This window comes from Ambystoma mexicanum, chromosome 4p (assembly GCF_040938575.1).
Source record: "Ambystoma mexicanum isolate Mex_15411 chromosome 4p, UKY_AmexF1_1, whole genome shotgun sequence".
Taxonomy (NCBI): Eukaryota; Metazoa; Chordata; class Amphibia; order Caudata; family Ambystomatidae; genus Ambystoma; species Ambystoma mexicanum.
The window spans coordinates 955,286,007-955,312,655 of NC_090927.1; the positions used below are offsets into that span (position 1 = coordinate 955,286,007).

General features: G+C 47.3%; 1 protein-coding gene across 2 annotated transcripts in view; it reads left to right on the forward strand.

Annotated features, from left to right (window-relative positions):
- Positions 1 to 26,649, forward strand: part of ASCC3 (activating signal cointegrator 1 complex subunit 3) — a 2,962,611-nt gene that overhangs the window by 2,077,290 nt on the left and 858,672 nt on the right. For both annotated transcript variants that reach the window (XM_069606524.1, XM_069606525.1), the window contains exon 23: positions 25,028 to 25,182. In XM_069606524.1, coding sequence (XP_069462625.1) covers positions 25,028 to 25,182 — 155 coding nt within the window. The remainder of the gene's footprint in view (positions 1 to 25,027; positions 25,183 to 26,649) is intronic.

Below are 26,649 nucleotides of genomic sequence, written 5' to 3' on the forward strand. Positions count from 1 at the left end.
GTAACCTAATATCCTCTTTTAATAATAGGGGTAGGATAAGACCCTCTGAGCTAAAAGAGAATGCAGGGACCACCCAAGGGAAGGGGTTACCAAAGTGGGGACATACAAAATACCCTAGGCGGAGTTCGGGCAGAGTTCAGTCTGCGGCAGTACGTGGTGGAGTGTGGCGAGAGGAGCTGCAGCGACTGTGACTTTGCTGGATTCTAGGATTGTGTTCCGATATACTTACACCTTTAAGAAAAAGAAAAGACCAATTTCCTATAAAAACCTGCCTGGAGCGCGGAGCGCGCGCGGAGTTCGGGCAGAGTTCAGTCTGCGGCAGTCCGCGGCTGAACGGTGGCTGGTTGAGGCGGGCTACTCGGCTGACGGTCGTGAGAAGGTAAGTGAATCAAATTCACCAATTCCTCACTATTTTCTGGATGGCCGAAACCGGCCCCCTGACGCGTGCAATGGTCAGGCAAACACTCCTTCCAAGACCGAAGTCCGACCACTTAGCTGCCTCTGTTTCTGCTTGCGAAGCTGCCGCCGTGAGTAATAATCATAGTAGCAAAGACGTGCTCGGCCTTGTTGAACCAGTGGACCCTGTGGCAATTGCTGTAAACACCAGCCAGAGCTCTCCATCGCCGCATGTGGGCTCACTAGCCGGATATGACTGGGGAAATCAGAGTAGGCAGCGCGGAAAGAGTCTAACGTTGCCCGTAGAGGCTTTGTGCATGGTAAATGTGCTACCGGTGACTCATTCTTCCATTCAAACCTTGCCGCATGCCCCCAGTACTAGCTCGCTTGACTTACATGCTTTCGCTTGCCCTAAAGTGATCAACTCCCCCCCTCGAGGTCCAACATTGGACTATGGAAATCGCCGACCACTGATATCATCGGACACAAGATTACCGAGCCTGCATTCCAGCCTTGTACAGGAGGAGGGCGCCACTGAAGATTCCCTTGAGATACCGAGCAGCCGTAAGATAGGCAGCTCGACAGTTAAGCCCGCCTGCTTAGAAACAGCTGCGTCAAACGATGCCTCACAGCCGGTGATTGAAATAAATACTGCGGTGTTTCAATCTCCCTTCGACGTTACTGACTCTGAATTGTTGGAACTTGAAGTGCCGTCGGATCAAAACGAGTCTAGAAGGCTGAGATTTCTGTATCCAGTCAACAAACCAGACGACTCATACACCTTGGCAGAACTGTCCAGTGTGGTAAATGATGGCGATAACGTGGTGTCAAGTTCTCAGACGAATGATGCGGTGATACATCGGCCGCAACCTGTGCGGAAAGCATACACTAGCAAGTTGATCTGGAGTAACAAGTCTCCATCACGACGTGTGAACCAGAGTGTACTAAAGACATGTCTAACCAATAGAGAATGTAGTGCTCCTGACCCCAGCAGCCCAAATTGCCAACAACTGAGGCCTATTGATTCGGGTCAGTTGCTGGATCTAGCCGGGAGTGAAGCAAGATTAGCCGAACGCTTGAGGGTTGATTTTGAGCACATGAAGCAACGCCTGTCGGCCAATTTTACAAGACCCGATATTGAGCCGGCCGACAAGTCCTCTTCTAACTCAGACTCGACAAACCTGAGCACGATGAGTATGGAACAGGAACATCAAAATCCATGCCCGGGGACGAACAAAGTGGTGCCAAGGCCTCTAGTCGAAGCAAATCTCCCTCTCAGTGGCCTTCCACTGACCGGGGCTGATGGCAGGTCCCCCGGGCCAGCGAAGCTTCTTAATGACAACTTGAGGACATTATCAACACACTCTACTCCCATGCACCAGGTACCACCGTCTGATACGACAAGCAAGAAGGATGACCCTACGAGGATGGGCGTAAATCCGATTAAGGTCATGGATCATCAAAACCAAAAAAATGATACGGATACAATGAAAGATGCGGCAGCTGCCTTTAAGTCAAATTTATCGGCAGCAGCGGCCCTACAAATACACAACAATGTGCTAGCCGCAACATCGGTCGCCCTTATTCCCTTCACCAAATTATACGAAAACATACATGAATCCATCCAATCGAATGGAAGTATGCTTCTGCACATTATGGAAAAACTAGCCAAGCAAGAACAAACAATTGCTCAGTTACAAAATAAACTCGACATTGATAAAGATGCCCTGCAGTCCGTGCAAATGCAACTACATGAAATTACGTCGAAGGACACGTCAGATGTAAAAGCGATGACAGCAGCAGTCACGGCATGTTTAAAGCACACCACAACTTCATTGCAACAGCTGTGTCAACATGGCGACAGTTTCGGTGGCCTCCCCCTGGTGGTGAAGGAACCAGTGGCGGTGATTCCGAACGAGACGGCTAAGATCGGGCCCTCAGTCCCCTTACTTGATACTTATGCAAATGAGGTGGGGGTAGGTAGACCCTTACCTGCCGCTCCGATTGATATAGCCAAGATCGGGCCCTCAGTCCCCTTATACGATATTCATGCAAATGAGGAGGGGGCAGGTAGTTCCTTGCCTGCCGCGCCGCTCTTGCCCATAGCAGAGACAGCTGCTGACCCCCCTGGAGGGTCATCTGAGAATGCAGTTGAGAAGCAATCAACATCCTCTGTCGCGGTCGACCGCCCTCCTTTGGGAAATGAACCAAAAAGTCTTGTTCCACCTGCATGTGGTATCAAAAGAGTATCTTTTGGCATTTTTGACGGGCCTGCCCGAAATCTACACAAGGACAAAGGAATCCCTTCAAATGGACAAACTACCGGTTCGATAACGAACCAACCGAAAAAACAGACTGAAAAGCGAAAGCACTGTGCCGCTCGTCCAAAAACGAGCAATTCTAAGAAATGTATACGTAATCTGACGACCCCTCCAAAACTGAACTTCTTTTCGAGAAACACAAATGGAGACGCACTGCAGACCCTTAAAGGTACAAAGAAGATAGGCAAGGATGTGCCTGAAGCTGCTGTGGTAAAGGTGAATCCTAAAAAACGTCAAAGACTCGACTCCGATGACCTGGAAAGCGAGGCAGGATCTTCAACAATTAATCTATGTGATTTATCCACATATTCAAACGATGACGACACAGAAACAGCCCAGATAAGTGTACTGAATAGCACTATGGGTAGCTCCGATTCAAATGTGATCATAACTGAGGAAGTCTCGCCGTCGACAAATCCCTGGGCTTCAAAGAGGTGGTCTTGTCAAACAAACTAAAACAATCTACCATCCTTGATCACAGGACACCAAATAGGAATTCTAGGCTCCTCCACAAATCCTTAATGGACGAACGGCCCGGTTTGGTACATCAGGGCCGTATAAATAAAACAAGGAGCCTGAATCCAAAACTAACAGCAGGACAGCGAGCAAAGGAAAACACTAATGCTAGTATAGATGCCAAAGAGTATCGATTGGAGAAAAATGCAAGAATTGCTATTATTAACATCCTCAAAGACGACTCTGCGGTAAATTTGAACAGAAGAAATGTTATGCGCCTCTTACATGCGGTGCCCGCACTAAGAACAGTGTCCACTGACGACATAGCGATCATCGAATACATGTCGGAAGCCCACGAGGACCGAGTATACTTGCACATAAAGTCCTATGCGGTCCGAAAAGCCATCTTGGCAGCAAAAGACGATTTACTGCAGCTTGGTTTTGATGTTAGCGAACCAAACCTTAAACCTGAACGGGTTGCCAGCCCTAATGAGAGAAAGTCAGCAAGTGGATATGAAAACAGAGTATCCACCCTCACAAAGAGAATATTCGAGCTAAGACAACACTTGGGAACAGTATATCATTCAAATCATCATGGAACTCAACATAGGCTTGATGCGTCAAATCATTAGCTATCGGCCGTCAAGGAACGAATAGCGACCTCCTTAATCTCATGGAATACTAGAGGATTTCGTCACCTGTTTGAAGAATTTCCAATTGACTTGGAAAACAACTTGATAATTTGTCTGCAAGAAACGTGGCTGAGGACCCCCCCCCGGTGAAAGATGGCTATGTGAGCCTGCTAAATCCGGCAGGTAAAAATGCACATGGACGACCGTTTTCAGGGCTAATATCCATGATCAAAATTGGTCGCAATTGGGAGGTGCTAAAAAGTGAAAATCCTAATATATTCATCCAATGCACGCTACTTCAATACAAAGATCGCAGTCCACGGCTACAGAAACACATCCTATTATTAAATGTGTACTGGAACCCGGTGATGATTACAACGAAGAACTTTGTATCTGCTATAACGGCGATCTTGGACAAAAATCTGCATGAAACGAGCAACCCTATGGTCATCATATGCGGAGACATGAATCTGTCATGGTTTGATTCGAACGGTGACCGGTTGAATCGCATGAAGACGCAATGTCATCAAAATCAAGCAAGACGTACTCAATGGGACAACATCATGGAGACCTATGATTGTGACATGGTAAATGGTCAAGTGATTGGCGACATACCACAAAATAACACGTGGCACAACATGGGTCTTGCAAAAACACTAGATTACATCTGGGTGTCCAAACATTCATGGGACCTAATTAGAGACATGCATGTAACACCAACCAAAAATAGTGACCACGAGATAATGGTGATGAATATGACCATAATCTCCGGGTGTACGAGGCAGCAATCAACAACTATTCCTGATGTAAATAACGGGAAAAACAGGTTACGAATATTTTCCCGTCAGATATCAACTATCACGACTGAATTAGATGAAGTAAAGCTCTGGTCGGCCAGCAACATAGACTATGTGTCACTTTTACCCTGCCGTCAAGAGAGTGCGTTATGGAAAAAAAACTTGGTAAAAATGCACACTCATGAATGGAGTACAAAGTTAAACAACGAAAAAAAGAAGGTAAATAGTGAAATACGCCAGTTGAAACTACATGGAGGACCGGACATGTGCAAATCGATACAAAGACGACGGCAAGCATACCGCAATTGGGTAAAAGCCTTTAAGTACCAGCGTGACCAGGAACGTGGAGAAGTAATGTTGAGCCTGCTGAAATCGCATAAATGCAGCGACACCTGGCAAATACTTAACAATTGCACAATAAATCAAGCGACCAGGATGGCAAATGTGGTGACGGAAGTCGATTGGAATCAACATTTCAATAAAGTCTTCCTAGGAGACGCTAAAATTGAACCAAAACACCTTGCTTTATCAGTTGTAAAGTGGGACTGCTGTGAATCCGCCGACGACATAGTCACCGCAATTGAGAAGCTGAAAAATTCGCGAGCTGCAGGACCCGATGGCATCACAAATGTGATGCTTAAACATAATAAATTAGAATGGTCTAAATTCATCGAGACATTATTTGCCAAGATTGCATTGATGAGAATAATTCCTGCAAATTGGACAACAGCAATAATTGTCCCAATCTTCAAGAAGGGCGATCGGGCAAACCCAGCTAATTATCGACCCATCGCCCTTCTGGACACAATCGGCAAGGTGTTTGCAAATTTTCTCCAAAAAAAACTAACGAAGTGGTCAAATGCAACTGGAATCACAGACTGCCGACAAACAGGGTTTACGAAAGGTGTCGGAACCGAAACCAACCTGACACTGTTTAACATTCTCAAACTGAATGCACTGGCAAGAAACACGCAGCTGTTCTTTGCATTCATAGACCTTCATCAGGCCTTTGATTGCATCGACCGAGATTTACTGTGGGAGAAATTATACAACTGGAATTGTCCCCATGACATCTTGCAACCAATCATAGCATTACACACGGCAACAACAATCCAAATAAGGCTGAATGAAGCGGGTCATTTATCAGAAAGAATGAAAACACAAAGAGGAGTCAAGCAGGGTTGCCCGATTGCTGCCTGCTTATTCAAGCTCTTTATCGCTGACATTCCCGCCGCTCTAGGTGACGTCCGTTGTTTTCCACCAAAGATAAACGGGACCCATATAAATTGCATGATATACGCAGACGATCTTGTATTGGTTGACACTACGCAGATCGGCTTGCAACGACTCCTCCACAAGTCACAACAGTATATGTCGACCAATAATTTGAAAATAAACACGTCAAAAACAAAGATTATGAAAGTCGGATCTTACAAAGGAGCGAAGAAACAACCATTTAGATGGAGAGTGGGAACAAATTATATTGAGGAAGTAACAGAAATCAGATATCTGGGCATCATGGTAAACAACTCGATATGTGAGAGGAGCTGGGTCCGTGATGTGGAGCTCCGGATAAAGATTCTGGCAGCGCAAGGCTCACAAATTCATAATCTTTATGGAAAATTCTCTTTGATTCCGATTCGTCTGTTCTACTTGCAAAAAGTCATTCCTTCAATTACGTATGGAGCCGAATCTGGATGGAATCTCGATTATAAAATCTTTGCAAAATTAGAAGGCCACTTCTGGAAGCGAGTACTAAGGTTACCAAAATGCCTTTCAATAACAGTAATAAGGCAAGAATTAGCTCTGGATGACCTTTACACAACTGTGCTATGGAAATCACTTGCACTACTGCGAAAGATGTTAATAGCGAATAAAGAACCTGCATATGAAATCTTAGCGGTAAAAGATATGAAACATGCCGGAGATGTATATACAAAATGGTTTAAGAAGGCAAATGACATTATGACAGCCGCTAATATATCTGAAGAAATGCTGAGAAAGTGGCCACAAGTCGCAAAAAAAAACTAAAAGAATGGACATGGGCAGGGAATATAGTAAGATTGGAAGGTCAGATATCTGCACCCAAACTTGGGCCGACTTCCAATAAAATGAACAAGATGCCAGGGTACCTTCTACAATTTCCCTCGAGGTACCATTGTGATCGCTTTCTGAAAGTGAGAATGAATGCGATAAGAACAAAGGAAATCTTACTAATAAGAAAGGACGCAGAGACCAGAGACAATCTGTGTAGATTTTGGCAAGGGGACATTGAAACAGTGAGACACCTCTTAGTTGCCTGCCCCAATCTCTGTTCGTTAAGATCTGTACATCTGAGTAAATATGCTCCGAGAAATGAGAATATGGAAGACTGGTGGTACCGAATAATGAGTGGGAGTTCTATTCACCTAACATGCTCTGTGATTAACTTTCTTGATGCCTTTCAATTATAAGGCCACGTGGGTGGAGGGGCAGGCTTCTTCTTATTCTTCTTCTTATTCTTGAGGTTGTAAAGGATGTGTTTTGATTGAGACGATGTGTTAAAACAAAAAGTTTAATAATAAACTAAGTAAAAAAGAAAAATACCCTAACACTGAAGAAAAGCCTCAAGAAGGAGTGATCATTTACCTTCTTCATGACAGTAATTGGCAGACAAGTAAAGCAGGTCTGCACAGTGAACCAACCAGAGAAACACGAGTCAGAGACCTGCACCAAAGGAGAAAAGGAAGCAAGTGCATCTTACTTGTGCCAGGCCTGCCTACTAAACAAAGCTGGAAAATACGGATTTGGGACCCGCAGCTAAGAAGAAGAGAACGTTCAAAGCATCTACCTCGTAGCAGTACTTGGCAGGCTAGTGAACCAAGTTGGCCATAGTGGGGAAAACAAGGACCCTATGTTTGTGAGAACTGTGTTGCTACAAAATCCTAAAGTGGCGAGGCCAGGGGAAGGGAGGTCTGGGGAAGAGTAATTCCCCCTGGTCTTGTGTGGACTTTATAAACCAGGATACCAGGAGAACGGAGTCATACTTCTGGTTTTCGAAACCAGAGAGGAGAAATCCGTAAAGAGACCAGGTGAAGAGTGTCATTCCCCCTGCCTTTGTGAGGAACATTGAAAGCCCAAATACCAGGAGAAGTGAGTTATTTTCCTTGTAGATAAAACTTGAAGAAAGGATCAAGCAAAGAAGCCCGGAGAAGAGAGTAATTCCCCTGGAATGACAAAGAGACTTTTCTGATACAGAGTGTTCCAAAATTGGCAATCCTTTTGTGAAATACCTGGACTAGAGGAAGGGAGTCATCCTGCCTGGTAAAGAACTTGTAAAGGCAAATCACAACCAGAGGTTTGGTAACTAGTCCAGGATAAGGAAGTCATTCTCCTGGTTTAGTTATAAGTGTAAGGGTCAGAGATGGGGACTTTAGACACAGGACGGTGGACTTTTGAGTTACAAGGACATTCTGACCACACCCTTAGTATTTTAGTTGAGGCAGCAAAACCCCTCTTAGAGATAGCGAAAGTTTGGTTTTCTCTTTCAATTTTAAACCAAAATAAAAGTTTATAGCAATGACTACGCCACCTGTGTGTCATTCTCCACCTTCTGCACCCTTACATATCCCTAGTATAAAACATTCACCTCGAACCCCGCTTACTCCATTTCTCTTCCACCTCCTTCCAACAAACAAAGCAGACAAGCTAACCATACCTCCTTTAACACCTATCCACCTCGTCTCTTTTCGTCTGAGACTCAACTTCTATACTCTTTCTTACCTCATCAACTGAACATTGCACTCTGGAGTGCTATGTCTGCATGCAACAAATCTTCCTTTGTCACTGACTACTTTCACTCCAGCTCTTCTCGCCTTGACCTTCTTGCTAACACTGAAACCTGGATTTCTCCATCTGACACTGCCACTCTGCCGGCCCTACCGGCTCCAAACTATGCTTCATTCACTCTCCTCGATTGACTGGCAGAGGTGGAGGCATCTGACACCTACTCTCTTCTCACCTCAATGCTTCACAAATCTCCAATGCCACGTTCTCTCCTACCTCTTTTAAATTCAGCATCTCTACTATTGCTCTGCCTTGCTCGGTTCACCACATCTCCATCAAACGCCGTCCTGATCCCACTGGACCATTCTTTGATGATGCTCCCTCTTTCCCTCCCGCACTCCAGGCCACCCTCCTTGGGTCCCCTCCCTCCGCCCTCCTGTGAGGCAAAAAACCTGGGTGTCATTTATGACTCCCCTCTATCCTTCTCTCATCACATCACAGACCTTGCCAAGACGGCCCACGTTCAGATGCACCTCCTCAGAGGCATTGTCCCCTTCCTCACCTTTCTCCAGAAACATATTGTTTCCAGAGCTCCGGTCCTCTTCAGGCTGGACTACTGCAACAGCCTCTTTCTCAGTCTGCCTAACTCCTCCCTTCACCCCTTCAACTAATCCAGAACAGGACAGTGATCCTTGGCCTCAAACCCAGGTACTGCATCTCTCCAGCCCTAAAATATCTCCACTGGCTTCCAGCTGAGACCAGGATCACGTTCCGTATCCTCTTCATCATTCACAAGGCTTTCTGGGGGCTGGGACCCCGTTATATCCAAATCTCTCTCTCCCTGAATATGTCCCTCCTAGAGCCCTTCAGTCGTCTATCTCTAACTCTCTGTAGATCAGATGTTTTTCCAAGCAGAGAGTGGATGGTAGATCTCACTCCTCCGCAGGGGCCTTCCTCTGGAATGGTCTCCCTGCCCCTCTCAGACTTGAGCCGAATCTCCTTAAATTCCGGAAGCTTCTCAAGACCTTCCTTTTCTCTTCCTTCTCCTAATGTCCCCGTGTGCCTCCTGACTGACTGCCTGGTTCCTTCAGTCTTACAGGGCACCAGGCCCCCAGGCCCCCTTAGTCCAGTCTACCCCTGCACTTGGTCTCCCCTGACACCCCAACCCTCAACTTACCCCCCCCCGCACTAGCCTGGCTCGTATACCTTCCTTCCCCCTGCACTCGCTGGTCCCCCGCGCTCTGCCCACCTGGCATCCCACGGCACTCGCTTTCTTCTCATGGGCCCTTCCGCCCTGACCTGCACACACCTTCCCTCCACTCAGCACTTCTCTTACTCCACTTGCACGATCCGAATGTCACAAGGCGTAGTAGGAACATTTTTGTTTTGTTCTCCTTTTTCCCCTACCCTCTTGTCTTTCTTGCGCCTCGAAACACCTTGCGTGTAGGCGCATTAGAAATACCCTATTAAATGAAATAAAGAGGACCTGCTAGGGTATGTGCTCTATGTTGCAGAGCATGTGCTGCTAGCAGTGTTGTAGTAATATACTTGCATTGGCAGCAGAAGACCTGTCCTCCATCATCACTACTAGGCTGCATGCGTGTTCATCTTCCAGTCTCGATCTAGACAAAAATGTGACCGGCAGTTAGTTGGCATTAAAATTTTGCTTTCTATTGCCATATTGTTGAACAGCCCATGAAAATCCCATTCCGTTTATTTCACTGTCTGCATGATTGTTTTCACCCTCCTGCAGCCGTAGCATCCAATTTTAGGCTTTAGGCATGGGAAGTTATGCAAAGCTTTGTGGGGTACTTTGAGGAAATCACACTCCATATTTATATTTCCTGCTCCTACAATCATCGATGCACCTACCCCCATCACAATAAGGAATGCACTTCAGAGTTTTTCCATCGTTCAAAAAGTTATGGACTAGTCTCAAAACCAGGTAAGGCGTTGCAGGGGAATTCAAGTTGCCATTTGGCTGTGTGGCTGTGTGTAGTTTGCGAGGGGTTTGAGACTTTTAGAAGACACTGGGGTAGAATCCTGTGAGAAATCGCAAGGGATTCTGGCCCCTGTCCCATTTGCCTCATGAACACCTGACAAACGCTGTGCTTTGCGCCAACGCGCCACATCCCAGGAAGCCCACTAAGCACTGTGCCTGAGAAAGGTAGAGTGAAATTTGAGGCGGCTCTTCGCCTGCTAAAGCTAGGTGAAATTAGATCCTCGGTTTTCATCCCTTGGGCAGCCCTTTCTCTCCCATTCCATTTGGCACTTTGCCTATGCAATGGGTGTAGTCTCCAAACTACAACCATCATCCATTTGCCAATTCCCAGATCCTTTTTGCACGTGGGGTACAGCATAGCTACGTGAGAGAAAGAGAGACAGACTAGACAGACGGGGTCTGAGAATGGAACAGTGAGAAGTGAAGTGGAAGCAGTCTGCAGAGGGCAGTGCTGGCAGCATGGTAGAGGAGACAGGTTGCTTTGCCTTGTTGGGCCTTTTCATTCTTTGCTATAACATCTAATATTGTATTATGCTTTCGAATGGATTGTGTCCTCCAATGCATTCCACATCTTTGACATGTAATGTCCACAGCTGTGTACTTCGGAAACTTTTTCGGCAGAAGGCGTCCTGCGTCGATGGCATCAGGTCCATGTCCCTCGAGGGCCTCCTTCGAGGACGACGTCACAGGATGTGATAAATCAGATGCACGGCGCCCGTAGCCTCAGTTCCGTTTGTTCCGAGAACGTGTTAACTTTGTGAGACTCGGCGCGCCTCGTGTGTTTGCTTCTTTGGAGATGTCTTTCTCTTCGACCCCTCCAACTCCGCGGTCCGGTTTGAAGACCTGCCGGGACTGCAAGTCCACGATGTCGCTCACTGACCCCCACCACATTTGTTTGTGGTGCCTAGGCGAGTCGCACAACACCGACGACTGCTCGAAATGCCAGTTGCTAACTGCAAAGGCCTTGCGGGAGCGGAAGGGGAAGCTCCAGGTAGGTAGGGGCTCTCAGCCTGTTAAGTCCAAGTCCAAGGGGGTTTCCACCGATGACTCGAGGGGCGACTCTCCACATCAGAAGGAATCCCAGGGTTTGCGGTCTCGGAGTGGTTCCCGCCACTCGTCTTCCTCGTCCCGGCACTCGCGGAAGCGCCGTCACCGGTCGCCTTCCCCATCCTCCTCGGAGGATGGTGCCTCGAGGAAGGTTACGTGCCCTACAAAGTCCTTGACTCCGGAGGAATGGGCAGTGTTCAAGAAATCTATGATGGCGATTTTTCAATCGCAAGACACGGGTCCGGTCGAGCCTTCTGTCAAAGCCGGCCTGAATCGGTCTCGGTCTGTGGCTCGCACGCCTTCGGGCTCGGGTTCACGACGCAACACCCTGTCACTACTCTGGGCTGTCCACCTGACACCAGCCTCCATTCCACAACATCCACTCACACACATAGCTCAGGGTCTTTCTGAGGGACACGTACTCTCCAGAAAAACCACTGGGTCAGAGGTCAGATAAAGGCGGCTTGGGCCCAGGCTTGGCGCATCTGGCGTCATGTACATCACCCTTTGGGTGAATAGAATCCAAGCCCTTCCTGTTTTCCTCCAACATCTAGGAGGAATAGCCTAAGACAGAACACAAGGCTGTAGTCCTGCCTTTTGGGTGTGGCTGGCAATATAAGCCACACCCAGGCATGCAGTCCCTGCTTCGCGTTACTCTGCTTGATGCAGCATGACGCTCACCGGCACAGCTCCTGACGATACTTACCCGAGGACTTTGTGCAACTCTCATCTGTTCCGCTCCTGCCTCGGATGAACCGCAGTTGCAGGAATACTCACGCAACTTCATTCAGACGACCGGCATCCAGCTCCTGTTATCAGAGCTTCATCGACTCCGGCACGGCTTCAGGATTCGCTCGGCTTCAGCAACGCGACTTCAGCAGACACCTGCAAAAGAAAGAAAACAGTAAGCAGCACATTTCAACAGAACAGCATTGTGCATATTGTAAGAACACTGTGCGAATACAAGAACATTACGTGGCTCTGATTACAGTCGTGGATCCACTCGGCACCATCAGCACGAGTCGGCAGACACCTGTAAGGCAAAGAACAGGCACACAGAAGGCAAAGCACGTTACATAAGCATTACCAAACCTGTTTCACTCCTGCATGCATTCGTTTACTTCATCATCCCGACACCGGCAGGCCTGTAATTGAAAGAATAGAGAGCGTTAGAAGGACAATAAGCGCATACAAACAAATAGCACATAAAACAGCGCATTGAAGCAAGAGAGGCATAAAAGACAGACAGAAGTTATGAACACTTACTGAGGAGAACCCTCAGAATATAAAGACTCATCTGAAGGAACATTCATCCACACCTCAGCAGGACTGGGCTTGGGAGATATGAACCAGTGACGTAACTGGTTCCAACGCTGAACAGAATCGCGCCCCTACCTGAGTTAAGAGCAGGACGGAAAGCCATCCTTTCACATATCTGGTGAGTTAACCAGCAGTCAAATCTGGGAACACTAGGGGTGGCATTAGGGTGGGGAGCAGAAACAGTCCCACCCACACTTGTATTCTAACCTTGTCCCGCATACACATTCATAGGAGCAGCTCCAGAGAACCCAGGCTCGAGTGGGTCCAGACTATCACGCCGCAGAGAAAGAGGCTGCGGGTGCTCCTGCAGAGCAAAGGTGAGCATAACAACACACATTGGGAGCCGTTGAGGTCCCGTACGGACAAGGTTTCGAAAGGTTGCAAGAGACGTGTCTCTAGGTCTCGGTCCTCATCCCCAGCGAGACCGCAGCAACCTATTGATCCTTGCCGGCGTATCAGCTCACAGCGCCATCAACGCCTGTGTCGACGTCGAGGTTGTCGCCACTCTCGACGTCAAAGCCTTCGGCGCCTTCAGGAATTTTTTCTCGGAATTTGCTGTTGGAATACCCAGACATTGTGGACCCTCCAAGAAAGGCTACCTCGAAGTTGCTGAGGCCGGTTCTGGTCCTCTTCTGTCCCCACACATGGGTTTCAACCCCCTCTGGATGATATTTTTGAAAAGGAGGAAAGGTCTGAGGTTGAGGAACCTGGTGACCTTGAGGATGCTCCAATTTTTTCTGGGGACAGTCAGTTGGAGGAGTTGAGACAAACCCTCCATGATACAAGTGGACTGGACACTTCCACGGAAGTGGAGTTTGGTAGACCTGAGCCTGGGGCTCATGCAGTCTTCTTATAGGAAACTCATGGCACGAGTCTCTGAGTATCTGGGCTGGTCTAGTGCTCCAGAAGACTTTGTGCAAGATGATCTGACGGACATCTTGGATCAAGGTCCGTCCTCTGACCCTGTTTTGCAGTTTCATTCTACCTTGCAGAAAAGGGTGGCAGCTGCTTGGCAGTCCCCGGAATCTCTTCCGGCTGTAAACAAAAATCTTACTAAGAAATACTGCCCTTCTGTTAGCCCTTCTGTTAGCAACCCCAGCTATTTCTCTACTCACCCCACTCGTGAGAGTTTGGTGGTTCAGATGGCTACGGCCACCTCGAGGCAGGCGGCGTACCCTACCATCGCTCCGGATAGGGACGACAAGCGATTTGACGGTTGGGCACGGAAAGTGTTTTCTGCTGGGAGCATGGCCTTGAAATCGGCCAACTCCATGTGTGCCTTGGCAAGGTTTACACACACTCTGTGGTCTTGTGTTGCTTTTGCAGCAGAGCGTATTCCCGAGGGGAAGAAAGGGATGGTTTCCTTGCTATTGTGCAGGATGGCAAGGATGCCATGTGTGAAGCCATTCAGTCGGGTTTGGATACGGCTGACGGTGTGAGCCGGTCCATGGCTGCGAGCACCGTTATATGCACATTTGCGTGGTTGCGGAAGTCGGGATTTGCTCCGGATGTACAAGCCGTCTTCTGAACATGCCCTTTGATGGCGCTCATTTATTTGGCAGCAAGTCTGACGAGAGCCTTGACAGGTTGCAGACCTCAAAAGCTGCAAATAAGTCTTTAAGCGCTGCAGTGCGTCAACCTCCGCCTTTTCATCCTAGGTGTCAGCAGTGGAGGGGAGGTTCCTTTCATTTCTACTCCTCCTTTGGTAGACCGAGAGGGTCCGCCAGTCAAAGGGGCCAGCGGAAAAGTACCCATGGTGGTCGGGGAAATCATGGTGCCAAAGCCACTCAGGCAGGTGCCTCTTTGCCTTCAGGCACTGCCGCAGCTGCTTCCAAACAGTCATGAGGCCATGTCCCATGGTTCACCGGTTGGGGGCAGACTGTCTCATCATCTCAAAGAATGATGGGCCATTACTTCAGATGCGTGGGTTCTGGATACCATAGCCCACGGCTACTGCCTTCCCTTCCTTCAGTGGCCTCACGACAATCCACCGGAGAAACACTCTTGGAAGAGTCCGGACCCGCTCCTTGTGCAGGAAATCTTGTCCCTGCTGGAGAAAGGTGCCATAGAACTGGTGCCTGTAGCGGAGAGGATCAAGGGTTGTTATTCCCCTTATTTTTTGATCCCGAAGGAAGACTGGGGGATTGAGACCCATCATGGACTTGCGTTGGTTGAACTTCAAGATTGGTCTGTGTCTCTGGACCTCAAGGATGCTCTCAGATATGGGGGGTTCTATGTTAAGGTAAATACCAGGATCCTCCCTCTCTTCCTTCTCACCTGTATCTTGTTCCTCAGAGGAGCTCTCTGTAGATATCATCCTTCTATTTCTCCAAGTTCCCTCTTGTCTCTCTTTGTAGGTTTTGGGACGGACCCGTCTGGAGGCCACCTTGCCAGTTCGCAGACTGCTCGGCAGTGGGACCCTCAGGGAGTCCGTCCCTAATTCCAGGGAAAAAGGCATAGGCCGGAAAAAACCCTGGCGTGATGGTTAACTGCTGCAGGATGGAATGCAGGAGAGCGTAGACTACGATTCCCAGAAGTCTCTTCCAAAATTCAAACAAAGCGAAATCCAGGCACAACAAGGCGGTAGTGGGAAGAGAGTGAATGCAACAAAGTGGAAGCGGGATCCGCACACGAAGAGGAGCGCAAAACGAAGGTTGTAGTAAATGGACCAGAGAAGAGTTGCGCAGAGCGGGGAATGCAGAAAAACAAGGTAAGCAGGCGTCAAGTGGGAGGTATAGCGGAGGAAAGCAGGAAACAGAAACCCAGCGGGGAAACAGCTGGAGGGCAAAGAATACTCACACGAAGAGCGCGAAGGAAGAAACTTCAGCGTGTAAACCCGAAGCGGAAACAGAGGGTTGCAACGCACCGGCGTAGCTGTCCGGTGCGTAGATAACGTTGAGCCTCAGGGGGCGTGGCACGGCAGTCCGGACACTAGACCGCAGCGAATGGTTCCGTTAGTGTTTCTTCCATCGAGTCCACAACTTCCAGGACGGACGCGTCGTGACAGATGCATACTTCCATGTGCCAATCCATCACATGCCCAGGAAGTACCTGAGGTTTGCGGCTGGCGACTCTCACTTTCCGTTTCGGGTCCTGCAGTTCGGATTGACCTCCGCCCAAGGGTCTTCACCAAGCTCATGGTGGTGGTGGCAGCGTACCTCAGGCGAGGAGTGATTTATGTCTGCCCCTACCTGGACAACTGGCTGATCCGGGTACGCTCTCCCAAGCTCGCTTTGGATCATTTCGGTGTCACCTGACGCACCCTCCACAGGCTGGGCTTCTCCCTGAATTTAAAGCACCTGGCACCTTCCCAACAGCTCCAGTACATCGATGCTGTGTTGAACACATCCTTGGGGAAGTGTTCGCCTCCCAAGGTAAGGGCTCATCACATTGTACAGATGGTGGACTAGTTTCAACATGCCCAGAGTATCCCGGCTTTCAAGTTCCTAAGGTTGCTCGGTCTCATGGCTTCCTGCCTTTTTCTGGTGCCAGAGGCCAGGCTGCGGATGAGATCTGTGCAATGGGTCCTCAAGATGCAGTGGTCGCAGTTCTCTGGCAAGATGACGGTTCCTGTTCAGATCCCACACTCGGTCTCCCAGGACCTTCTGTGGTGGGTGAACGAAGGGAACCTGATGAAGGAGGAACTGTTTTGGCAACCGTGGCCGGAGGTGACTGTAGTGCCGGACGATTCCCTCAAAGGATGGGGCGCTCATGCCAACAATTTGATTGCAAGCGGTCGTTGGTCTCCGTCGGAGCCCAGACTCCACATCAATCTGTTAGAGCTGAGAGCCATCAGACTGGCCCTGCAGGCTTTTCTGCCCTTGGTACGGGGGAAGAGTGTATTAGTCATGACGGACAACACAGTGGCCATGCATTACCTCAACAAAAAAGGGGGGGCAGGGTCCCTCCCGTTCTGCAGAAAGGCAATGTAGCTCTGGTTCTGGGCCAATCAGCAGGACATTTCGATCTCGGCGGTTCATCTGGCCGGCAACGAAAATGCGGCGGCGGACGCTCTGAGCAGGCAGAGCACAGTCTCTCACGAGTGGGAGTTGGCTCAGGAAGTCAATCAGATCTTCTCCCTTTGGGAAACCCCGCAAGTGGATCTCTTTGCCACTGGTGTCAACCGGAAGTGCGAGAGATTCTGCTCAAGGGAATTTCCTCCAAGAGGAGCCTTAGGAGACGTGTTCGTGGTGGATTGGTAATTCCCACTGCTGTACGCGTTTCTTCCAGTCCCGTCATTCCTCAAGTGTTGCGGAGGTTACGGAGGGTCGGTTTCCACATGATCCTCATTGCTTCGGATTGGGCCAGGAGAGCGTGGTACCAGGACCTTCTGGAAATGTCTATCTGCCCTCCACGCCGTCTTCCCCCCGCCGAGAGGATCTGCTCTCGCTCAAGGGGGGGTCAGGTTCTCCATCCAGTGGTCAAGACTCTCAACCTTCATGCTTGGTATCTGAAAGGTTGAGGTATAAGGATTGGGAGCTCCCGGATGACGTGATAGAGGTGTTGCTGTCGGCCAGGCGGCCTGCAACAAAATCCCTGTATCGTTGTCGTAAGTTCTGCGACTGGTGCAGGGATCACAATGTTGATCCTTTTCAGTCCTCCATTCCTATGGTTTTGTCTTTCTTGCTTTCTTTGGCCCACAGGGGCCTTCAAAGGTTACCATTAAAGGTTACCTGGCGGCACTCTCTATCTTTAAGTGCTTGTCTGAAGAATGTTCTTACTTTAAGATTCCTTTGATTTCTCAGTTTCTTAAAGGACTGACTAATGTATTCCTGCCGTCCCCTTTCCAGGTGCAGGTTTGGGATTTGAATTTGGTTTTGAGATTTCTCATGGGTGCTCCATTTGACCCTTTGCACTGTTTTCCTTTGAGATTACTGTCCTTCAAGACTGTGTTCTTGGATGCGGTTGCTTCCGCTCGCAGAGTGAGTGAATTGCAGGCACTTTCAGCTAAGCAACCCTTTACTGTGTTTCACAAGGACAGGGTTGTACTGTGAGTACGTCCTTCTTTTCTACCTAAGGTAGTCTCTGAATATCATTTGAGTCAAAAGGTGGTTCCTCCATCTTTCTACCCTCCTCCTCATCCTGGTAAGGAAGAGGAGCGTCTCCATCGGTTGGATCCTAGGAGAGCTCTTAGCTTTTACATTTCTAGGATGTCCAGGGTCAGAGTGGACGATCAACTCTTTGTAGGATATGCTGGACACCAATTGGGCCAGGCTGTTACCAAACAGACTTTGTCCAGGTGGATTATCCTTACTATTACGGAGTGTTACCTGTTGGCGGGTAAAGACCATCCTGAAGGGTTGCAAGCTCATTCCACTAGGGGCCTGGCTACTTCCACCACTCTCCAGCGGGGTGTTCCTATTAGGAATATTTGTGATGCCGCTACTTGGGCTTCAATCCATACATTTGTAAAACATTATTCCCTGGATAAAATCCATGGTCAGGATATGGCCTTTGGGAAGGCGTTTCTTTATTCCGCAATCTAATTGGGTATTCTAAATTCTTTTCCCTCCTCCATTTACTGGTACTGTTTTGGGAGTATGTCAAAGATGTGGAATGCGTTGGAGGACACAATCCATTCGAAGAAAAAGTTACTTACCAACTGGTAACGTTCTTTTGACTGGATGTTCTTCCAACGCATTCCACATTGCCCTGCCAGCCTGCCCCTCGGGAGAATTTCCTATGCGATTGCAGCTTCCATTTCCGCAAGGCTAAATGCAGCTCAGCAGGTATCTGAATGGTGTCACGTTCTGGGGGAAAAAACTTAAACTGAGGCTACGGGTGCCGTACGTCCTATTTATAACATCCTGTGACGTCGTCCTCGACGGAGGCCCTCGAGGGACATGGACCCGACGCCATCGACGCAGGACGCCCTGTGCCGAAAAAGTTTCCGAAGTGCACAGCTGTGGACATTACATGTCAAAGATGTGGAATGCGTTGGAGGATCATCCAGTCGAAAGAACGTTACCAGTTGGTAAGTAACTTGTTCTTTCATGACTTCTAATGTTTTGGTATGATTTTCTTGCTTTATTATGTATTGCTTTTCCTTGCTATGCCATCTTATGATCTGCTATGGTGGGGCCTGAAGATTCTGTGCCCCACACCAACCTGCACATTGAGATCTTCACTGACTGCTCCCCATAACATACTGACATTCTACATTGCAAAACCATTGTATCCAGTTATACTAATTTGAGTTGAGAGCAACTGTTAAAACCTCTTCCTGGCACAAGTGAAGATACTCATCGAACACCCATTATGCTTTTATTTATTGTTTATAAATGTTCCAAGTGTCTGTCTGAGAAATAAGATTTCCTCAAGTATTGAAATAACTGCTAAATCTAGATGTAGAAATATAGCTATCATTTAAAAATGCCAAAAAAGATTTTTGCCAGCATGGATTTGCCACACAGGGGGATAGCAGTCATGGCCAATCGGTCCTCCCTGTTCCCTGCGTCTTGCCCCGCTGGCATATCTTCTGAGTGGACTGCAAGGAGTAAGATCCTTCATTGAACTCTGGGCTAATGGAAGGTTCAGCGCGCTTCGTTTTCACTTCTGTAGTAACGCCACATGAACTTTCACCCCCCAACGCTCAGTACATTACAGGAAGTGACTTGCCACATCCTTTGGCTGATGTAATAACAGAAATAGAATACTCAATCTTAAAATATGTTTAAAATCAATAAAACAGCATTAGAATGTCACTGGTGTAAATAGGAAGGGCTATTGTGGCATGGGTCACTCTATACTCTATGTGGCCGGGAGCACACCTGGTATTCCTAATGGTTCTAATAAACCTCTGATAGGTAGTGGGGTGCCGGGGATAAAAACAGACCTGACACAAGGTTATACAATCAATTGAAAAACAGCAGAAGTCTACACTTTAGTGGAACTCTCCCGTCCACTGCACACCCAAGTAATATTGTATAAACAAATATTCAACTTTTAGTAAATCTTATTCAGTAATACCACTTAGTACTCCATTTTTAGTAAAAAGAACAGATTTTTACTTCATCCCGTTTAGTCATTACAATTTGTTGATGATAAATGATAATCACATTATCAGTCTTAGATTACATTACATCAAATTAATAAACTGAACAAAGTATTAATTTAGATTCAGTCATTCACTTTCAAATATCAATTTTGTTTCAAGTCATCACCAGACAGATGTTCCACAATGTTCAAACAAATTTCACATTTAAATAGATCATTAATATAGGTAATTTATCAAATCCTTGTGTGTTGCTCTACGCATTTCGGGAAAGTATTTCCCTTTTTCAGGAGCTGTCTTTTCAATTCTTTGTCTTGTCTATAATAGATAATTAATAACGATCATTTCGTATTTTTCATGTTATTATACCGTTCAATTCTACATCATTAATAGTCTGTCATGTTTCCACTTTTCATAATCACTTGGATAACTCTTTAGATGTATTCTCTAGGTATCTTCCTCCTATCTGAATCACAATAATTATTTTGGGGTTCTTCCCAAATAATCAAAACCAAAAATATGTCTACATGGAATTATTATAACCTCTACCCTTTAGCAAAAAGGCCTATCTGTATCTAATTAACACATGACAATAAATTCAGGCAATTAGTGCAAAATTGGAGATGTTCTATCCCATGTATGTTTGGATAATTGCCTTTAGTTTAAACAGAGTTTCCTTCACTTACAAATTTGCCAAGTATCGCTTGGTGACCGAATCACCAGAGGCTAGGTGCCCTGTGTTCATATACCCTCTCTGGTTGCTGTGACCCACAGACCCAACGGCTGAGCGCAGCAGCATCACTAGTGCTTACCACAATGGTCCAGACAAATACCACTGAACTCGTAGCCCCCATCATAACCAAAATATCTCACCCAACCAAACGCACCAACTTTTGGTTTAACCGAGAACTGATCACTTTCCGACAGCAAAAAAGAGCACTGGAACATGCTCATAAGAAATGGCTTTCCAGCTAAACTAATGAGGGTGCCTCCTCACTCTCTCCCATCATTACTAACTTTGTTAATACCTCATTCAGAACAAATACTGTCCCACCAGTATTAAGGAAGAGTGGGTTATGCCACTTTTTTTTAAAAAAAAACGTTGCTAGATCCTTCTGTACCCACCGACTACCATCCCATTACCATAGTCCCCTTCCTCTTGAAAATAATAGACAAAATCACATATTCCCAAATCCAAGCACATCTTGAAGCCAATAACTTACTTGGAACCAGGCAATCAGTTTCCGGCCCAAATCCCAGCACGGAAACGGCTCTACTGGATCTTAAAATCCAAATGGATTCCATTAGAGACTCGGGCAACCTCTGTATTCTACTCCTATTAGATTTATCGGCTGCCTTTGATTTGGTGGACCACGATAAGCTATGTACTACACTGGCAGAAAATGTAATATATCCCAAGAGTCCATGTTAGCAGACTGAACATCCAGAGTTACATTAGGCAATGTCTCAGTACCCATCGGAGTACCACAAGGTTCTTGCCTTTCACCCACCCTGTACAACGCCTACACTAAGCTCCACTTCACTGCCCTGGATGCTATGGGTGTCCTCTACACAAACTTTGCTGATGACACCCAGATCCTGATACCTATCTCAGGGAACCACGAGCAAGACACAAACAAAATCTACGCCATAATACATAATTGGATGGCAGTCAACAGTCTTTGCCTCAATGATGAAAAGACGGAGATCCTCATTGTTAGCGCTCCTTTTAAAATCAATGCACTCCACGCTGACTACTCCACGATCACCATTGATGGCACTCCTATCCATATCCTCAACCAGACTAAAGCTATGGGGGTGTACCTTGACTCAAAACTAACCATGAAAAAGCAACTCAATTCACTCTCCTCGGCTACTGCATACACACCAAGCTACTCTCACTCAGTCGGCAATTTCTGACACCGCAAAACTGTATCACCCTCGCCCCTGCATTAATACTGTTCTAATTAGATTTTTGCAATGTGCTACTCCTAGGCGTGTCTAATGCCAAACTTGACAAATGACAACTTCTACAAAATAAAGCCATAAGAGCATCCCTTGGCATCAAAAATCATGACCATATCTCAAAGATCAGAAAGGAAGCTCACTGGCTACCCATGAAGTCAAGAATCATATTCAAAACGCGGTGCATCGCACATAAATGCATGATAAAGACCACCCCCATCTGGTTCCATGTCTTAAAATCATGGCAAAATGGCAGTGAATACAAAATATTGCGGCAAAAATGTGTGTTTTTTTGTGCCACAATCATGTAAAGGATGCGGGGGGACCCACGCATCCCCCAAATCCATTATACCATTTAAGGGGAGTGGGGGATACCCCCGCAACCCCTGCTCACCTTAAATGGTATGATGGCGTTCACCTTTACCGGGTCAAACCACAGCATTTTTGCTGCAATGTTTTTTTTTGTTTGTTATTTTATTTACCGGTGACATTTTTGCCTTGGCCACGATTTTATTACCTGATACCCCCCATCTACCTCACTAACACAGTGACAACCAAGACTTCGATAAGAACACAAAGATCTAACTACAGTTCCCAACTCCAGGTCCCACGTTACAATCTATCGAGAGCAGGAGGAACAAGCTTTCAGGTTCTAGCACCTAAAACATGGAACTCCCTCCCGGTGACCTTGAGAGGAGAACCTGCTCACTGAAGTTTCAAAAAATCATTAAAGACCTGGCTCTTTAACAGAGATTAGGGTAGAACTGCTCCCCATACTAGAAACCTATGCATGGACAATCCTGTGTAATCAACATTTCTGTGTGATTTCAAAAACAATCGGTCTTCCCAGATCAGCGCTTTTGACTATTATCTGTGTAACCCTGCCTAGACTGTAATTTGATTTGTAAACTCAGATTTATGCTATTTGCCTCTAACCCTGTAACATTGCCTCCAATGTAACCAGAAATGTAAAGCCTTCTGTAACCTACGCCGTGATACCTAAGGGTTTGGGTGTACAATAAATGCCATAAATAAATATAATAAATAAATGTGTCTGGAATGTAAAAGTTTTAATCAAAATGTAGAGCTTATCTTCATATCTCAACGTAGGCATTAAAATGAATAACATGATGGCGCAAAAACCCCAGGATTTCAGTTATAATAATTCTTGATCAAAAGATCTTACCCCTGTCATGCGTTCCTAGATGCACCCAGGGTGGGTTGTTAGGGTATGTAGTGCCTTGGCACTCTCTCAGTCAAGTCCTAGTGATGCCTAAATGGTGTTCTAAAGGTAACCGTGGCACGCAAGGGCCTCATTATAGGTTTGCCGATATTTTCTGCCAGGATACCGCCAAATGTATGTACCGTTTCCCCCCCTTGATATTCCGGTTTTACCGGGATATTACAGGTGGCAGAAAAGGTGGTAAATAGCCCATTGCATGGAGTTGTATTGGACTCCATGGGGGATGTGCCGGTATGTTACTGGTGGGGACCTGAGATACCTCCAGTTTTTGGCTGGAGTTATGTCTGGTTATTCCCACCGGAGTACTCTACCGGTCCGGTAAAGTGCTGATATATGTAAATACCAGAGCTTTATTACCGGACCAGCATGGTTCTAATGAGGCCCAATATCTGGCCATCAGTGGTTTGCTGGCTTCTGCATGATGCTGGTGGTTCATAGGAGTCTATATCTTCCCTTACAAGAGAGAATCTGAGGCTTGTAATGGCATAAGGGTTTCTAGGGAAACCGTAGGGTGTCATTGCAATCACAAAATGACAGAGCGTATGTGATGCACCAGACTTTCATAACAGAGTTTGTGAGACTTTGCTAAAAAGAAAACTGCATCCTTGCTTGACAGACAGTCCTCTGAACTGCACGGAGGTCAAACTACACTGAAATTCTACATTCCAAAACACACAGCATGCCTACTAACTAAACCACCACCAACAGCTGCACCCTACACCTCTACAACATATTCACATACTACAGCCCAACCAAGGCACACAAAGCTGCCCTCTTGACACAAATACCTCTATGCTCTCAGCTCAAAACTCCTACAGGCCCCCATGCAGATATCAGGGCGCTTCCTGTCTGCATGCTCAAAACCCCTTCAGACCCCCATGCAGATTTCAGGGCGCTTCCTGTCTGCATGCATCAATGCAACAGCAAATCTCTCTTGCATTTCCTCTCTGCCCACTAACGAAATCCAACTCTCCTCCCTCCCAGATCCTCCAGAGTTCCAGGTGACCACTCAGATGGCACTGCCACTCCCAATATCTTCCCTTTCTGGAGGAGTATCTTTCAAGCGGTCTTCGATAGCGCAAAACTTACTCCTAGCCTTTCATTTATTATTTTCGCACTGCACTTTGTTTTGAGCCCCTGTCTTGGCACCCTCTCAGTATGGGGAATGCAAGGTGCATCTTTTGGAACCAGCTCCCCTGTCTGTGCACCTGGGTAGCTGCTACTGTTAACCCCTTGTCTTCTTCAGGCTGAAAGAGTACACTATACTGGAAAAAGACCGTTTCAACCGCCTGGAAGATTACCACACTGTGCGCAGGATCAGTATAATTGCATTCCTTTTTTGAATTTGCAAACATGTAATTCATTTAGGGGAGAGACAGGAGGCAGTGAGAAAGAGGGGAGGCGGTGAGAAAAGAAAAGAGGAAAAAAGGTATCGAGGTATCCTGCACATAGAATGCCTTGAGAATGGGAGAGAAACCACTGTACCTATACGTAGACGTATCCTGCATGCATTATGTCTGGAGAGAGAGAGGGACTAGGGAGAACTCTGCCCCATACAGAGGTGCACCCCACGTGCATGGTCCTGAGAAAGAAAGTCTCGCTGCAGATTGCTGAGCGTGTCACACTGGCGTAGGTTGTGGGTTCATTGTTCTAATCTGCAAAATTTATATGTGCAGGTTCTGCTCCAGTGTGTGCAAGTAGAACGTGTATTCGGGTGCTAACGTGTGCTGTAATAACGAACACAGTGGCGCTTCTTTTATTAATTTATCTACTTAGGTTTTAGAAAAATAATCTTCCGAAAAAGGGAAAGTAGTCTTTGACAGGTTACTTTCGCAATAGTTATTTTAACCCCTGTTAATAATAACCAGCGAAGGACTTAATCCAGATTTCTAAACCTGTAGAGCGCTAATTTAAGTTAAGTATTACAAAATATTCAAACATGCCAGGTCAGCGAAGTCACTGATTTACACTCTGAATCACACCCCCAGGAACGTCTAATATCCTCTGCTAAGAACCCTATTTACAAGTCTGATTGCGTTATTTTTTCCCCGTATATGCAAATCTGCTTAACCTAATGTCTCTCTTGCAGGTCACATGCTGCACCATGTGAATATTGGTCTAAAGGTCAAGCAGTGCGTCCATCAAATCCCTTCCGTTGTAATGGAAGCGACAATCCAGCCAATTACGCGCACGGTACTCCGAGTACGGCTGAGCATCAACCCTGACTTCAGCTGGAGTGATCAGGTAACAGCCCTCCATCTTACCCAGTTATACTCATTTGAGTTGTGAGCGACGGTTACAACCTCTTCCTGGCACAAATGAAGATAATCATCGAACGCCCATTATGCGTTTATTTTCTGTATAAATGCTGTAAGTGTCTGTCTGAGAAATAAGATTTCCTCATTTAAGCAAGTATTGAAATAGCTGCCAAAACGTAGTCTTGATGTAGAAATGTAGCGATCTTCTAAAAATGCTAAAATAGATTTTTGGCAGCATGGATTTGGTACTCGGAGGGATAGCAGTCATGGCCACTCCGTCCTCCCTGTTCCCTGCGTCTTGCCCCGCGGGCATATCTTCCTAGTAGACTGCAAGGAGCAAGAGGCTGCATTGAACTCTGAGGCTAATGGAAGGTTCGCCTCGCTTCCTTTCACTTCCATGGTAACGCCACATGAACTTTCACCCCACTGCTCAGTTTATTTCAGGAAGTGACTTGCCATATCCTTTGACTGATCTAACAGCAGAAATAGAATGTACAATCTTAAAATAAGTTTAAAATGAATAAAGCGGATTTAAAATATCAACACACCGAGGCTAGTCCAGCTACCGGCCTCACGGCCGAGATGTCATCATCTCCTTCCGGACACAGTGCTGAGAGACTGCACGGTTCTTTTACCAGGTGTACACCCAAGGGGTTACGCCCTAGTACCGGCTCCATGTCTGAGGGGGTGCCTGCACGCAGCACTACCGGCGACACCGCCAAGGGCAACACGCCTTCCAGGCCTAGACCTGAGGTGAAGGGTAGGCCTCTCGCTCCACCAAGAGTTTTGGAGGAGATCGGGCCCAGGGAGCTATGCACCACGACTTTGGCATGTGGCTGCAGCTCGACAAAATGGCTTATGGGCCAGACAACATGGCCGCTCGTCCGATGCCACTCCTAGGAACAGAGCAGGCGGGTGAAGGAGTTTCAAAGTGGAACTGCTGTCAACCAGGTACGTCGCCTACAGTTTATCCATTACCGGCACAGGGCAGGTTCCCCCTGAAACATAGGCAGAGTGCGCTCCGGCCTCAGCAGCCACCAGCCACTCCGTAAATATCTCCTGCCACCTCTTCAGCCTCCGAAGACAGGTTCTTCAAAAGCTTCCTGGTGCTGATGCGAACCACCCAGTCTCCCGTCCCACCGGCGCCCCTACTCATTCCTCCCATGGCTCTGGCGCCACTGGCCCCAGCGCAGCCTACGCTGCCCCTGCTGGCCCCTTTGATTCCGTCTCCCCTGCCTCCCACAGTTCAGGCGGTTCCACAACAGCCTCCACAGCAGCCTGCATCTTCGGTTCCCACGTCGCAGCCGACGGTGCCCAGCACTCCTCCACCCTCTCCGGATAAGCCGGAACACAGGTGGACACAGACGAGGAGGAGGACCCTGACACACTGTCGTTGCCGAAGGCCTTCCACGACAGGCTTGCAGGTTTGGCAGAATATTTGAGCCTTCCTCAA